General features: G+C 47.0%; 1 protein-coding gene across 4 annotated transcripts in view; it reads left to right on the forward strand.

The window, feature by feature from the left end:
- Positions 1-17,690, forward strand: part of EYA2 (EYA transcriptional coactivator and phosphatase 2) — a 253,650-nt gene that overhangs the window by 172,456 nt on the left and 63,504 nt on the right. For all 4 annotated transcript variants that reach the window (XM_043479366.1, XM_043479365.1, XM_043479367.1 and 1 more), the window contains one exon: positions 1,114-1,197. In XM_043479366.1, the coding sequence (XP_043335301.1) occupies positions 1,114-1,197 (84 nt within the window). The remainder of the gene's footprint in view (positions 1-1,113; positions 1,198-17,690) is intronic.

Raw genomic sequence — 17,690 nt, forward strand, 5'->3', positions numbered from 1 at the left:
GACTTGGTGGAGCTAAATAACTAAGTTTTTTTTTTTTTAATAAAATAAAAATAAATGGGCTCCAGAGTTATGACACTGGCTACATAGAAAAGGAAGTAAAATCCTAGCTCATTACTTGACTCTTCAGTGAACAGTAATCACAAGATGTAAATAAATGCCCTTTACTGGCTCCCAACTTTCAACATCAACGTGAAGACAGAGCACAGAAGACTTAAGGTACAGTTATAAAGCCCAGTGCACAAACCAGTTTATCCACATTGACAAGGCAAAAGTAAGGCTGAAGTTCAAATACTGGAGAGGGGAGGAGCTAGTGGGAAGGGTAGGGACACCAATATCCATATTTTCCATATTGAGCTTGCTGTTTTAGCCAAGAGAAAATATCCAGAGCTTATGGGAATAGGAAATAGAGCGGTTCACATATGTGAAAAGTATAAAATTCTGGAGAAATGGGGTAGATTACCATGAGCTAAACCTTCATCTTTCACAATGCCCAGTCTAAAGTGGGCAAATCACGGATTTCCCTGGGGGTCCAGTGGTTAAGACTCCAATGCAGGGGGCACGAGTTCAATCCCTGGTCAGGGAACTAAGTTCGTACATGCTTCGAGGTGCAACCAAAAATTTAAAAAGTAGAAATAGAAACACAAAAAAACAAGTAAAGTTGGCAAATCAATAAGTGAAAGTATATAATTTAGAGTTATAAAGGTAATCACCAGAACTGCTAAAAACAAATGCTCAGAAGTAGCTGGGCTTATGGTGAGCAGTCAACATAAAATGGTAGTATTTCATTTTGTCAAATGAGTTATACGATTTTTATTGTAGGTTTTGGACTGAATTCCTCCTTTTTTGAGCTTTTATGTGAAAGGCAAGAACAGGCATCTCAGTTCTGGCATCTGTGGGTTGACAAGGACCCCCAGGATTGGCCATCAGAATATATTTTACACAGTTGAGGTTGAATGGGGACTCAAGGACACATCCATGAGTCACATGTTTTAGAAATTAGAGATAATGTTTTTCAAGACATCTTTCTCCTCCCAAGGAGTTACTTTCTGCAGACATTAAGTCGTATGCAAGCAAATGTATTTATCTCCTTTCTCTCCCTCTCTTTCATCCCAGCGTGTGTTCGTGTGGGACCTGGATGAGACGATAATTATTTTCCACTCCTTACTCACCGGGACTTTCGCCTCCAGATACGGGAAGGTAAGAATCATGTTGTCTCTCTGTCTCTCTTTTCTTTTTTTTTTTTCAGCATAACAGTCCGTCCAGCTGGTTTGTCCTGGGAATTGTGGGGGCAGCTGATGAGGCAGCTTCTCCAACAAATGCTGCCCCTTTGCATCAGCCCAAGTTTGAGAAGTCCTATAGAATTTTCCCTTGACATGTGAAAATTCAATCAGCTTCCCCCATTGTCTGCCTTGCCTTTTCTTCCAACACATGAAACAGTCAACATCCACTTGATCGGATGTAAGCTTGTAGTCTTCGCCTGTCTCCCTCCTCCTAAGAGGGCTAGGAGATGCTTCAGCCAAACCCAGGAATCCTAGCTGGAAAGTGAGGTAAAGTACTTTTCTTCCTCCCTATTGTTTATCTTCGTATCTCTGGCAGATGAATTTAATTTTCCTCCCATTTTTCTGAGAGAAGGGGGAGACATTTTGTCAGCTCCAACAGCTTTGCAAATGTATCACCGACAAATTATGTCTAGGAACCATTCAGTTAGAATTTCAGGCACATGCTGTTGGTGGACTGCTGGTCCATGCAAGAACCACCGAAAACTCCTTAAAAATGCAAAACTGAGGGTTTCCCCGGTGGCTCAGTGGTAGAGAATCCACTTACAAGGCAGGAGATGCGGGTTCAACCCCTGGGTCAGGAAGATCCCCTGGAGAAGGGCATGGCTACCCACTCCAGTAGTCTTGCCTGGAGAATACCATGGACGGAGGAGCCTGTCGGGCTACAGTCCATGGGGTCTCAAAGAGTCAGACCAAGCGACTGAGCATGCATGCAATGCAAAAATGAACCCAACCGCTAAAACCCAAACCCTGCTGATTCTTTGCATCCATCCTCCGGGCTTGGTATCAACCCCGCTGTGGATGCTCCAGATGTCTGCCATCTCTTCAGGGAGACAGGTAGAGGTGGGGGGCGGGGCTCTGGGGGACAGACACAGGATCAGCTCCTCCGAGTTAAGCGACCTGTCGGCAGCTGCTTCCACGCATGAGTGGGAACCAAGAGACTCACCAGCGCCTGGAAAATATTTCTGTTTCTGTTTAGAGCCCAGGAATATGATTTGACATCACCTCATGGCTTTTCCAGCTGCTCGTGTTTTTTATGAGGGTTGTAACAAGCTGGATGTGTAATTAGCAAGATAGATTTATCGTCTGCCGTTACGTTGTAAAGAAAGTAAAAATGGTGTTGGTGGTGCAGAAACCTCCGCCGAGGAGGAATGCCGTTAATATGTCTAGCAGTGCCTGCGGGAAATCCGGCATGCGTTTTTGGAGCGTGCACAGCTTAGGGAAAGGATGGCAGAGTCCAGAGCTGCTGAAAGCACCAGAGCAGACTTGGCAGCTATTGCAAAAAAAGAAAGAAAGAAAGAAAGAAAATGGGCTTTCCCAAAGGGGCTGCAATAGTGAGATGCCCACCCGGGCTGGGTGTTCTGTGGTTCTTAACCACCCAAGTAAAACCATCTCCCTGTAAGAACCATTCCTTCACTCTTCTTGCCCTTCAAGAAGTTCCACTGCTTCATGCAACAATTTGGTTTCCATGTAGGGCTTTGTAATCTTGGGTATGATTTTTGTGTCTGTGTCTCACCACCACTTTTTAATCCAAGTTATGGTCTTACTGCTGCTGAACATTTGAGGGTCTGGAAAGCTGGAGAGGGAAAGTTTAAGAGATGACATGCGTTTGTTTTCTGCGTCTATGTCTCTATTTCTGCTTTGCAAATAGGTTCATCTGTACCATTCTCTTCTAAGGAGGGTGGGATGAACTGGGAGACGGATTGACGTATGTACACTGTGTATAAAATGGGCTCCCTGGTGGTTCAGTGGTGAAGAATCCGCCTGCCAGTGCAGGAGACGTGAGTTCGATCCCTGGGTCAGGAAGATCCCCTGGAGGAGGAAATGGCAACCCACTCCAGTATTCTTGCCTGGGAAATCCCATGGATGGAGGAGACTGGCGGGCTACAGTCAGTCCATGGGGGTCACCAAAGAGTCTGACATGACTTAGCGACTAAACAACAATACGGTGTGTGAAATAGATAACTCATGAGAACTATGTAGCACAAGGAACTCTCCTCAATGCTCGGTGGTGACCTAAATGGGAAGGATATCCAAAAAAGAAGGGATATATGTATGTGTATAGTTGATTCAACCCACTCCATTCTTGCCTAGAAAATCCTGTGGACAGAGTAGCCTGGTGGGTTTCAGTCCATGGGGTTGCAAAGAATCAGACACAACTGAACGGCTTTCATTTTCATGGCCGATTCCCTTTGCTATACAACAGAAACTAACACAGCATTGTAAATCAACTCCAGTAAAAAAAATATACTCAGTAAAAATTAAAACAAATTCCAGGCTCGCTCAAGGCGGGGACAAAGCTCAGAGCTCTCTTCTGGGCCCCATGGCACCCAGTCCCTGTCCGTCCTCATCACTAGCCAGCTCTCTGCAACCCGATCACCCGATCACCCGATCACCACCACCTTCCCCTACAGCTCTCTGGTCTCCACTCTCGCCCTTTCCAACCGCCTACAGAGAGGTCATCCTAAAAGGCAAGCCTGGTCTCTCCTCTGCTGAAAAATTGTCAGTGGCCTCCCTGCAGAGAAACCCTAACCCCAGCCTCCAAGGCCCTTCCTGAGCTGGCTCCTTCCCCTCTCTCCCGCCTCGTTTCCTGCGACTTGTCCAGAGTTGCTTGCTGTCCTCGTCACCTACCACATTCTCCCCCATCTATCCTAGGTTTCTCCCGGAATCAGAGCCCGAGGCCAGGAGGGAGTGAGTGCTGGTAGTTTAGCTGGGGGGTGATCCCAGGGAGCTCTGGGCACAGACCGGGGAAGTGAGGTGGGGAGGGGAAGGCGGCCTCTACAGGGTTTGTGGATATTGGGTTGGCCAAAATGTTCATTTGGGTTTTTCCATAAGATATTAGCTATTAATAAACAGTAGCTATGGCTGCAGGTACCTGGGGCTCAGAACTATTGGGGACCTCTGGGAGACCTGGGAACAGCCTCAGAGGTGATAGCCCAAGGAGCAAGGATGATGAGATATTTATCTACAAATTCCCTTCCATCATGGGTTGAGGGATTCTTCTAGGGGTGTTAAGCTCCCTGTCTTGGCCTGCCCCATGAAAACTCTAGGGCAGGAGATCACAGGTCCTAACAGGAGAGAGCCTCTGCTTCCTGAGAGAACATGGAAGAGGGGCACACTGGAGGTTTCTGCTATGATCTAGAATGTTCTAGAAAGTTGGTGTACTAGGTTAACTCACACTTATCTTTCAGTTCCCATTTTCAGTGTAACTTCCTCCAAGAGGACTTTCCGAACGAATCCCATCTAAATTGCATCTCTTCCCATAATTCTCGTTTTTCACTTACAATTATGGAATTCCCTGGTGGTCCAGTGGTTAGGGGGCTTTCCCAGTGGTAAAGAATCCACCTGCCAATGCAGAAGATGAGGGTTCTATCCTCAGGTCAAGAAGATCCTCTGGAGAAGGAAATGGCAATCCGCTCCATTATTCTTGCCTGGGTAATCCCATAGACAGAGGAGCCTGGCGAGGAATAGTCCCTGGGGTTGAGTCAGACACAGCACAGCTGACCAACTGACATGCACGCCAGTGGTTAGCACTCCATGCGCCCATTGCTGAGGGCCCAGGTTCGATTCCTGGTCAGGGGACTAAAAATCCCATGAGCCTTGTGACGTGGCCAAAGAATTAAAACTGAATAAATAAAAGTAATTATGTACTTATTCTCTGCCTCCCTTCTAAGTTGTATGGGCCCTGAGGGCAGTGACCATGAACATTTTTTTATCAACCCACCTAAGCACAGTGCACAGACCAGATTGCTCAATGAATATTTGTTGGGAAATGAATCGAGGTGGTCCTCTAGAATGAAAGCAGCATGACGACAGGCACTTTTTTTTTTTTTTCTATTTTGTTCATTGCTTTGTCCCCAGAGCATAGAACAGTGCCCCCTACTTAGCAGGCATCAAATAAATATTTGGTGAATGAAGGGAGGAAGGAAAGAAAATAGTATCCAAACAAAAAATTCCTAACTGGGGGCCACCCGCCAAATTCTGCCTGCAGACATTTGTGTCTTGCCCCTAGAGTGTTAGAAAAAATGTGAATTTGTCGCCAACATTTAAAAAACCAGGAGATTGCACAGACCAAAATAATCGCGATGTCCAAGTCTTCTTGAAAAATTAGAAAATCTGGCAATCCTGCGTTCCCAGATGGCAGCAATCAGCAGGAGCCGAGTAGCCGCTGCCCAGTTAGTGGGGGTGGGTGCTCTCCAGCCCATCCACGGCCCCACCTGGCCTGTTTAACCCATTTAGGGGGCCTTCCTGACCCCACTGGCACCTGAGTTTCAACATCTGTCCTAAAATTACAGAACCACAGAAGTTAGAGCTGGAAGGACCTGGGAAATCATCACGTCCAGTGAGTCTCTATGGGACAGTACGAGAAACTGAGGTCCAGAGAGAGTGAGGTCACCCAGGGGATAACAAGAGGCACGCCTCAGGCTCACTTGCCTCCCTGGGTACTTGCACAAGGTCCAGGGAAAACTAAGGTGAGATGCTCTTGGAGACCCCAGGTCTCCTGTGCCATCATCATCCCTCTTCTAGAATCTTCCATGAAATTAGAAGACGCTGTGACAAACCCAGACAGCATATTAAAAAGCAGAGACATTACTTTGCCAACAAAAGTCCATCTGGTCAAAGCTATGGTTTTTCCAGTAGTCATGTACAGAGGTGAGAATTGGACCATAAAGAAGGCTGAGCACCAAAGAATTGATGCTTTTGAACTGTTGTGCTGGAGAAGACTCTTGAGAGTCCCTTGGACTACAAGGAGATCAAACCTGTCATTCCTAAAGAAAATCAACCCTGAATATTCATTGGAAGTACTGATGCTGAAGCTGAAGCTCCAATACTTTGGCCACCTGATGTGAAGAGCCTAGTCATTGGAAAAGACTCTGATGCTAGGAATACTGAGGGCAGGAGGAGAGGGGGGTGACAAAGGATAAGATTGTTGGATGGCATAACCTCTCAACGGACATGAGTTTGAGCAAACTCCGGGAGACAGTGATGGACAGGGAAGCCTGGTGTGCTGCAGTCCACGGGGTCACAAAGAGGCGGACACGACTGAGCGGCTGAGTCAGGCTGTCACCCCTCCCCAACCCCCAAGCCAGAAATGGCTCTCCGGGAACCAGACACTTTGGCTGAGATTAGAAGTCACATCACTTGAGCCTGCCTTGATGGACTCTGAATCCTTTCTTGGCTCCCCAGCCTTCCGCCCCAACCCCTGATTTATGAGTAGCCCATAACTTTAGGATGTCATCGTATGTGTCAAAAAGAGATGAGTGGGAAGGCCCAATCTGGTAACCAGCTTCAGGGCCTCTCTAGATTCATGAATGTTACCAAATGCAATGCGTCCAAAAGTAATTTTTCAGGAAAAGATCAAACAACAAAAAACACAACTCTTATCTGTACACTGTCTTGTTCTCATGGGGCCCAAAGATTGGCTGCTTCCGGTGGCAGTCTCTTTCACCCTGATCACGGGGGTCTCAGTAGAACGCCATGGTCGGTCCTTCAAGACTTTGGACAACTACCTCCAGCTCTCCTAGGTGAGTATGGTTGGTTGGTTGGTTTTGCTAAATCCAGCCACTCTAAGAAAGACCCAAAGTAACCATGGCTCAAACAAGATAGACGTTTACTCCTCTCACCTTGCAGTCCAGGCATGAGCAGTTCAAGCTGATAAGGCTGCTGTCCAACACCAGAGACAGCGGCCCCTTCCATTTGTTCTCCATGCATCCCTGGAGCACTGCCCTCATTGCCAAGGTGAAACGTGGCTCACCCCTACGTCTGCATCCATCCAGTGAGAAGGGAAGCAGGAAGAGAGAGTCCACTCCTCTCTTTTTCAGTTTTATTTTTTCCCCCTCTCTTTAAAGGGCCAGATCCAGAAGCTGCACAGATCGTTTCTGCTCACATACCATTGGCTGCGACTTCATTGCATGGCTACCTGTAGTTGCAAAGGAGTCTGGGAAATGTAATCTAGTCACATGCTGCATTAAAACTCAGGGATTCTAGGATTCTGAGAAGGGGGGAAGGAAGAAGGTATATTAGAGGACAGCTACTGTTTTCTGGTACAAAGTCACCATGCAATAAGAGGAAGAGCCATGAAAGAAAACTGTTGAGGAAAAGTAAAATTTGCTCTGTTCAAGAGACCTGGAGGGCAATTGTATTTGGGTGTCTGAAGCTCTGAAGGGAGGTCTGGGCTATAAACTGGGACGACAGTGGAGGGGATACAGAGGAGTGGGAGGAGTGTGAGCCCCATTCTGCAGACAGAGTAACTGAGATACAGAGAGGTTTTGTGTCAGGGTATTCATAATGGAACTGAAATACAAGGCCTTGACTTTTGGCCCCCAGTTCTTTCTCTTTGTGCTCCTCTTATAGCTGCAGCTACTTGGAGCCCATTATTAATAGCTTATATCAAGCAGGACGCTCAGCTTCAACAGTCTGGTGTGTTTAAACTACAAAGGGAATTTATTAGATCACAATAATTGCAAAGCCCAGAGGTAATGGGATTCAGGTTGGGCTGGACCCAGAAGCTTGGTGTTCTTAGGATTTGGGTCTTTCTGCATCCCTCGGCTGGCTTTTTCCATTTGGCAACTCCTTCTTAGAAATCCCAGCTGAAAAAGATCTCCTTTCCAAATTCCAGCGCAGCTGCCAGGCTTGAATCTCATTGGCCCAAACTAGGTCAAATGCCCACCCATGTATCAAAGTCTGAGGTCCTCTGTAGCCAGCCTAGGTCAGGAGCCTGGCATTGAGGGGGCAGAGGAGCAAGTCAGGTCCATCCCAACCACATGGGAGTGAGACATGTGTCCTGAGTGGGCTCTGAAGGTCGTGACCCTCTGTACATCCACACCAAGGGCCAGAATCGTGGCTGTTATGTTGAGCACCGTCCAGGAAGCAGAAGTCATATCAGTTGTGGTCCCAGCCGAAGGGGCAACTCACTGTTTACCTAGGGAAATAAAGAGCTACAGAGCTAAAATGATTAAGGAATGATTCAAAACAGAGTGACTGAATTTAAAACAGAAACTGGGCTCTCTTCCTGTTCCCAGTCAGGGCATGTGCTGCTCGAGGCTGTCATCTCTCCACTTCCTTTCCATCTCTTCCCACCCAGTGCTCACAGCCAGAGCATCCCTTTGGTGGCTGCACCTCCTCGCATCTTGTGGATCCATCAGAGGTTCCCCGGAGAGCCAGAACTGCCAGTGATCACCGCCTCTTTCCTGACCTCTCCTCCGGCCCCACCTCCCCTCCAACCCTGAACTCTGTTATTTTTCCAGCCGGGACTAGACAAATGCAAGGTGGTCGGGAGCCTTTGCCTGTGGCCAGGAAGGGCTCATAGGGAGGACTGGCGAGCAGTCTTTCTGGGTTCACAGCGGGTCGGCCCCGACTCCCCGTTTTGTGCCCTGCCTTCCAGGCTGCTCAGTACTGATTGGAAGCTCAGCTCAAGGCCCAGTTTTGGGTGTGTGTGTTTTAATAACAGCTTATTGAGATATAATCCACATACCATAAATCTACCATTTCACTATGTACAATTTTATTAGTTTTTGGTGTATTCACAGAGTTGTGCAACCGTCACCAACATCTAATTTTAGAACATTTTCATCACCCCCAAAAGACAGCCCAAACCCTTTAGTAATCACTCCCAATTTCCTCCAGCCCACCCCACCCCCCCAGCCCCTGGTAACCACTAATCTACTTTCTGTCTCTATAGATTTGCCTCTTCTGGACATTTCTTATAAATGGAATCACACAATATGTGGTCTTTTGTAACTAGCTTCTTTCACTTAGCATAATGTTTTTTAAATTATCCGTGTTGTACCATATATCAATACTTCACTTTTATTGTCACATAATTTTACAGTGTATGGATAAACTTCATTTTGTCCATCCATTCATCACTTGATGGGCAGTTGGATTTTTGGCTGTGATGAATAATGCTGCTGTGAACATTTGAATACTAGTTTTTGAGTAGACATTTGTGTTCAATTCACTTGGGTATATACCTAGGATTGGAATTGCTGGGTCGTATGGCAACTATATGTTTAAACTTTTGAGAAATTGACAGACTTTTCCAGAGTAGTTGCACCATGCTGCCTTCCCATAAGCAAAGGATAGGGGTTCCAGTTTCTCCACATCCTCACTAACACTTGTTACCATCTGTGTTTTTGGTCCTCTTAGTGGATGTGAATTGGCATCTCGTGATTTCGGTTTGCATTCGTCTGATGACAAACTGTGTTGACTAATGACTAATGTTTTCATGTGCTTATTTGGTTACTTGTAATACCTTCTTTAGGGAAGCCCAGGTGGCCCTAAGAATTCTTCAGTAGTAAAGAATTTGCCTGCCAAGGAGGAAATGCAGGTTCGACCCTTGGGTCAAGAAGATCCCCTGGAGAAGGAAATGGCAACCCACTCCAGTATTCTTGCCTGGGAAATCCCATGGACAGAGGAGCCTGGTGGACGACAGTCCATGGGGTCACAAAAGAGTCAGACACGACTTAGCGACTAAACAACAACAAATATCTGCTTTAATACCTATTAAAACCTTTGCTGTTCTTTATTGAAATATAGTTGATTTACAATATTGTATTAGTTTCTAATATATAGCAAAGTGATTCAGTTATACATATATATTCTTTTTATATTCTTTTCCATCCATTTATTTCAAGATATTGAATATATTAATAATTCCCTGTGCTATAGAGTTGTTGTTTAGTTGCTAAGTCATGTCTGACTTTTTTGCAACTTCATGGACTTTGGCCTCCAGGCTTCTCTGTCCTTGGATTTCTCAACAAGAATGCTGAAATGGATTGCTATTTCCTTCCTAATCCCTTCCTGAGGGATTGAACTGTTTTTCAAGGTATATTCAATATCTTGAAATAAACTAATGGAAAAGAATATAAAAAGAACTTATACGTATAACTGAATCACTTTGCTATATACCAGAAACTAATACAATATTGTAAATCAACTCTATTTCAATAAAAAAAAAAACAGCAAAGGATTTAATAGGTATTTCTTTAAAGCAGATATTTGTTGTTGTTTAGTCGCTAAGTCGTGTCTGACTCTTTTGTGACCCCATGGACCGTCATCCATCGGGCTCCTCTGTCCAGGAGGTTTCCCACCTTGGCAGGCAGAAGGTCTCCTGCCTTGGCAGGTCTTTTCCCCTGACCCTCCTGGGAAGCCTTGTGCTATACAGTAGGACTTTGCTATTTATCTGTTTATATATGTAGTAGTTTGCACCTGCTAATCCCAAACTCCTAATTCATCCCTCCCCTTTGGTAACCATACGTCTGTTTTCTGTGTCTGTGCATCTGTTTCTATTTTGTAAATAAGATTAATTTGTATGTTTTAGGTTCCACATATAAGTGATACCATACAACATTTGTCTTTCTCTGACTTACTTCACTTAGTATGGTAATTTCTAGGTCCACTCATGTTGCTGCAAATGTCTTTATTTCATTTTTTTATGGTTGACTAGTATTTTGACACCCACAAATATCTTCTTTATCTATTCACCTGTCAATGGATCTTTTGCCCACTTGCAAGTAGTTCGTTTGTCTTTTACCATTGAGTTGTAAGAGTTCTTTATCCATTCTGGATGACACATCATTATCAGATATGTGATTTGCAAGTGTTTTCTCCCTTTCTGTGGGTTGTCTTTTCAGCTTATTGATGATGTCCTCTGAAGTATATGAAATATTGCAGGGGGAAGGGGTTTAAATTAAAACTTTTTAAAAGTGGCCCAGGAAGGAGCCTTCATAGAGAGGCTGAATTTTGAATAAAGTCTTAAAAGGAAGTGGAGGAACAGATACCTGTTGTATAAGAGCAAGAGGAAACAGCAAGTACGAAAGCCCTGAGACGGAAGTCTGCCTGGTGGACTTGAGGGACAGAAAAAAAGCTAGCATGTTTGGAGCACAACAATTCAGGGGGAAAATAGTAACTCAACTGGCTTTCCCCCTGAAGAGGGAGCCGTGAGGTTTGAAACAGAGAAAGGACAGACAGGGTCTGAGTGAAAATTCTAAAGAGTCCCTCTTGCTGCTCCCCCGAAAAAGGGGGGTGGCCTGGCTGGAAGCGGGGAGACCAGGGAGGGGGCTACTGGAGCAGTCCAGCTGAAGCATGATGGCTGTTTGGACCAGAGTGGGTGGGATGCTGGAGATGAGACGTGCAGCCGCCTGGATGTATTGTGAAGGCAGAACCAACCGCAGAGTGCAAAGCGAGTCCTATTCTCACCCCCGGGCTTCAGAGACGTCTTACTCCCTGTCCGTGGTCTCCCTCTAAAGGGACCTGAGCTCTTCTCCCTCTATTGCCAACTAGCAAATTCCTCTTGAAAAAAATCTCCCCTTTGGGGGCGGGGGGGAAGCACATTTACTGTATACCAAGTACTCTGCTGCTGCAAACATGTGTTTTTTGGGTTTTGGTGGGTTTTTGTTTGTTTATTAGGTTTTTTTTTTTAGTTGAACCTAAGTGCCAACATTGAGTTATTCCCACTTTGCCCACACAGGCCTCTTCCTTATATCACGTGGGCACATGTGTGTTTCCTTGGAGGCCCTTCTCCCCGCCTTGTGGTTTATTGTGTACCATGCTGTTTGCTGCTGCTGCTGCTGCTAAGTCATTTCAGTCGTGTCCAACTCTGTGCGACCCCATAGACGGCAGCCCACCAGGCTCCCCCATCCCTGGGATTCTCCAGGCAAGAACACTGGAGTGGGTTGCCATTTCCTTCTCCAATGTATGAAAGTGAAAAGTGAAAGTGAAGTCGTTCAGTCGTGTCCGACTCTTCGCGACCCCATGGACTGCAGCCCACCAGGCTCCTCCGTCCCTGGGATTTTCCAGGCAAGAATACTGGAGTGGGGTGCCATTGCCTTCTCCGACCATGTTGTTTACTTTCCTGTAAAATATGTATTACCTTCTTGTGTGCCTTTATTTCTTCTGTCTTTAATGGCGTTGTTTGAGCATCCCTTGCTTCTTACCTTTCTCCTTCTGCACTGTGGTCCTGGGTCCTTCCATGTTGCCGTATGCCCTGCTCCATTGTTCTAACTCAGTGGTCTTCAGCTGGAGGTGACTTAGCCCCCAAAGTGACATTTGGCAACATCAACCGCTTTTGGTTGTGGTGACTTGGGGTTCGTTACTAGCACCTACTGGGTAGAGGCCAGGTATACCGCTAAACATCCTACAAGGCTAGTGGTCCCCAACCTTTTTGGCACCAGGGACGGGTTTCATGGAAGACAGTTTTTCCTCAGACCAGGGTAAAAAGGATGGTTTCGGGGTGATTCAGGCACATTACATTTATTGTGTACTTTATTTCTATCATTATTACATCAGCTCCATCTCCGATCATCAGGCATTAGATGCCAGGGGTTGGGGACCGCTGCTGTAATGCACTGGACAGTCCCCCATGACAGAGGATTATCTAGCCCCAAATATTTGTAGTGCTGGGGTTGCGAAACGCCACATCCATCTGCTGTTCTGAGTTCCAGGGTTCCGTCTTCCTTATCCCCTCTCCTTGCAGAGAGGACACCCAGGGTCCACCAGCTGCCCCCCAGCACAGAGAATGCTGTGACAAGCATCCTTTATGAGCTGCCTCTGAGCTTTATACCACAAACCTGTAAGGCAAGACTGTTCTATAACACCCATTTCTGGGAAGACTGAGGCTCTGCAAGGCGGCATGATTCAGCCGAGGTCATCCACCTTGAAAGAGATGAGAGCCAGAAGGCAGCCCACTGCTCTTAGTCATGTATCTAAACTGCATCCCCAGTGATGCACGTGAATGTCCTCAGGGTGCAAATTAAAAACCACCAGAAGGACTTCCCTGGTGGCCCAGTGGTTAAGAATCCACCTTCCAATGCAGGTTCAATTCCTGGTCAGGGAACTACGACCCCACAAGCTTGGAGGCAACTAAGCCCACACCGCAACTAGAAAGAAGCCCACGCACTGCAACGAAGAGCCCATGTGCCACAGCTAAGACCCAACGCGGCCAAATAAATAGTTTTTAAAAAGAAGAACTTCCTTTAAAAAAATTAAAAAACCAGTGACATGAACTCTTCTGCTTGACTGGGCTCCAGGAGCACACAGACTGGATCTGATGTCTTCATAGCTTCATCCCCTGGCCGCCAACAGTGCCTGGCACATCCAGTTGATAAATATTTGTTGAATAAACAAATAAATAAACAGCTCGTGGGTAGGGAGTTTTCGGTGTGTGTGGTTGCACACACTGCAGAAATGAGATTCCAGGGTGTCTGCCCTGCAGGGAACAAACAACCACATGCTTGACAAGATAGGGGCCTGTCAGCATCAATCCAAGGCCAAGATGCTGGGTGCCAACCTGGCCTGACCTCACCCAGAGCTGGGCCCATAGCAGGAGCTCAGCAAAGGCTGTGGAAAGTTAAGTGGCCCCTCCAGGCAGGCTTGGGGCCAGGGACTCTTTGGCAGGTGGAGGACCTGGCGTGGAGTCAGGTGACCCTTGATGCCTGAGCAGACACCAATCAAGGGCTTCTCTCCACGTCACCCCTTTAAAAGGGCCAGCCCCTGCTCAATCTGAAGAAATTAGAGGTTTCAAACTGGCAGTGTAGGGGGCCAGATCTGGCTTGAAGACAGGTTGGCCCTCTGGCATTTTCTTAAGTTCTCAATTCATTGCCAGTATTTTAAAATCTGGATGTCTCCCTTCTCTTGGAAAAGAGGAAGATCTGGCAACACCAGGCCTGAGTTTTCAGAGTGGGGACCCTTTGGCAGGATGTGTGCCCTGGGGTTCACCCCTGCCCCCTTCACTCCCTGGAGTCACCTACCCTCCCTGGGCTGTGGGTTGTGGCTCCGTGGTGCCTCGTTTGCACCCCCAGAGGCATCTACATTCGTGCCCTGCCAGTGCCAGGTTGCGCCCAGCCTAGGTGGGATATAGAGGGCAGAGGTTACTGGGCCCTGTGCCCTCCTGGTCCCTGGACTCTAAGACATGAGGGTCCCTGGTTCCCTCCAACCAGATTCCAAGCTTTGTCAGGCGGTTCAAAAACTCTGCCTTGAGGACCGCCTACCCCCACAAAATGCAGGCTGTTACTTCCTAAGGATCATCTCTTCCAGGAATCCATTATGACTGCGGATTCTGTTCACTCAGCGTGGTTTAAATGCTACCCTCTCCTCTCCTCCAACAAAGAGAAGAGAAGCAACACTGTTATCCAGTGCCCCTTCCTTAGGTAGGTCTGCCTGCTCTTCCCAACTGGTTAGAAACGCCCTCTTGAGGTGACAGCGGGCTTCCCATAACACATTTCTTGGTGTGATTATTCGATAATAGAATAACATCACTATTATTCTATCACTGTTAAATGGCGGGGACTGAATTTCCATTGAAGCAGATGCCGTTAATGCCTCATTTCTCTCGCCACAGCCCTCCCCATCCCCATAGGCATGGTGGGTTCCCTCTGTAAGAACCTGTGACACTCTGGGGTGCAGTCTCCCACATGTCCCCAGAAGGGCAGAACCCACAGCCGTGCCCTGCTCATGGACCTGCCCTCGCTGTTCCTCTGCCCCCCACCTCCATATGTGATCACCAGGGCTTCCTGGGGTCCCCTCCCAGATAAACTGCTTGACCTGAATCTTAGGCTCAGCATCTGCCTCAGAGGGAGACCCAAACTAAGGCATTAAGGATACCTGGATGTTCAGACATCTTCACGATGAGTTTCTTATAGAACTGAAACTCCGCATGGCCAGAGCCCTGTTGTAACATAAGCCCTCCTGGCCCCTCAAAGTGTGGTCCAGGGACCGGCCTCGTGAGGGAGCTGTAAGAAATGCAGTCTCAGGTCTCAACACCAGGCTGGACATTTCGACTGGACGCCTCCGCACCTTTTCCGTGAAGCGAGATGAGAGCCATGCATTCCCTGGTGACGGCGTTTCTCGTGGGTCCTGCCAGCCTGCCAGTCTCTTTGTGTACCTAGAAGAGGCTGGACAGAGAGAGCCCAGCCAGGTCTTGGCTCTACACATCTCTGCCCGGGGCTCCCCTACCCTCTCCCATCACCCAGCCCTCCTCCCCCATCCCTTAACCGGTGTAATTACGTGATTCCGGCTCGGATTCCAGAATCCAATACCCAGCGCGGTGCCATCAGGATTCAATCAGATCCAGTTGGCGAGACACGGCTTGGCCTGTCCATTACTGCTTTACAAACTGAGAAGAAAAAAAAAAAAAAAACCCTGCTTTTATGACCCAGCAGTTAAAAACTATTTGTAGAAGTTGCTAAGGTTCAAATCAAAAGTGCCCTCCCTGGAGGGCGATTAGTTAATTTCAGAGGAGCACAGCTTCTTTCCTTTTCTTTCTTTTCTCCCTTTCTACCTGGAGATGTGGGTCTAATTCATTTCTGCCCTTCAGACATCGAGAGCGCTCCATCCTTGGACAAACACAAGCCAAAGTGCTTAAGGACATCTGTTTATTTTATTTCTTTAATGAGAAAACCTTCCAATTTCTCCGGGCTCAGCTGTGTTTATTTACATTGTGTTAACCATGTGAGGCCAGCACCTTGGATGTTTAAAGGCCTGGCTGGGGCCCTTGCCGCGGTCTCCAGCTCTGAAATGCAGTCAGCCCAGCCCAAGGAAAACAGAGTCCTTGGAACTCTATAAAATAGATTTTCAAAATAAATACTGCCTAATTCACTCAGTAGATGTGGATTAAGTCAAGATGAATACAATTTGGAAAGGATTTTCTGAGGAAGTCGGAGATTTCTTTCCCCCACTGGGGGTTAAACCTTGTATTTGAGTCTACGCACCCACCCCCCACCTCCCCCTCCATCTTCCCCCACTTCCCCCACCCCCCGCAAGCCCTCTTTTCAGTTAAGTAAAAGGTATTTTGTCTTTGTGGCTTATAAAGAAATGATGAGTTTGATTGGCCTCCTCGAGCCATGATTCCTTTCTTTGCAGGACTAGGAAGAGTGACTTAACTAATCGCTGTGTTCTCTCCGGGAAGGGCAGGACGTGAACATCTGCCCTCGTCATTCCGGCGGGGGTGGAGGAGGAAGAGGTGGGAAACGCTTTCAAAGATGTCCTCGAGGTGAATGACAGTTGGAGGGGCCGTGGGCAGGGGGTGGGACCCTTTGTAGCTTTAATCCCCTGTAATAGTTCTTCCCCGAGCCACTGGGCCTCCATGCCAAGTGCCTCTGCTTATGTATTTTAGAGCATTAAAGGATTATTTTCAACATAAAATATATTTCAGAGATGGTTCGGGGTTGTCAGAAAGGTGCTCATTAGCAGAGACTTTCTTTGAAGCCCCAGGCTCGCTCTGCTGGGAGACAGACCATTTCTACTTTGGCGGAGGGTTTCTGAGCTAGTTAAGACTCCTGAGTATGCCTCGTTTTCCGCCCCCAAATTGAACAAATGCGACTGCTTTCCCAGACTTTGGCCAGTTTTGTGTTTTTTTTTTCCTCCAGCCTCACCTTTCACTGAATGCTGCAGGCCACCTGGAAAAAAATAATAATAATAATGCTAATCATAATAAGAGGGAGTTAAATCTCCTGTGCAAAGCCTACAAATTGTTGGTCCGGTTTTGAATGAGAACTCTTTTGTCTGCTATAAACATAGGGGTGCTGCTCACAACGATAAGTGGTGGGAAAAAAATCCCAGGCACCCTGCGAACCTGAATAATGGGAACAATTTTCCTTTACACTTAACTAGCAGGTTGAGAGGCCCGTCTCCCCCAGCATCCCCCTACCCGGTACTTTTTTAAGGTATTTATTTCTGGACAAAAGGGCTCCTGAGCTGTCCAAAGCTCACAGCCCTTTCCATGGGCCTTGGGTGATGAGGGTGTCTGTCCATAAGTGGCAGGAAGTTGTCAAGGCGGTTGTATGGGAAGTTAGCTTTGACAGGGAGAGAGGAGGTCCCCCCCACCACGCCTGCTCCCCACACTTCTGTGAATTCAGGAACTTGTGGGCCCTTCCGATGGCAGAGAGGGGAAAGAACTAGTGCAAATTCCCCGATGGGGCCTAATTCAGAGGAGAAATATGCAGTGTAAGAATCTCTTTGGAAATGTCCGTCAACAGTTGAATGGATAAACACATCCTCGGGTAGTCATACAATGGAATATTTTCAGCCATAAAAAGGAATGGAGAACTTAATACGCGCTCAATGTGGACAGACCCCAAAAACATTATGCTAAAGGGAAAGAAGCCAGGCACAAAAGGTCATACGCTGTATGTTTCCATTTATATGAACTATCCGGAGTAGGTGAGTCCATAGAGGCGGAATACAGATTGGTCGTTACCAGGGACCGGAGGGGGAACGGATGGAGAGCAGCTTCTTCATGGGTGTGGGGTTTCCTTTGGGGGTGATAAAAATATTTTGGAACTAAATAGAGATTTGCTCATCTGTAAAATTGGAATAACAGTTCCTGCCCCACTGACCTCAAAAGACCAGTCCGGGAATCATCTGATGTTTCCCTAAAAGCACTGTGGGTGCCGTTGAAGGAATGCAAAACTGCCT

Source organism: Cervus canadensis, chromosome 10 (genome assembly GCF_019320065.1).
Source record: "Cervus canadensis isolate Bull #8, Minnesota chromosome 10, ASM1932006v1, whole genome shotgun sequence".
NCBI lineage: Eukaryota > Metazoa > Chordata > Mammalia > Artiodactyla > Cervidae > Cervus > Cervus canadensis.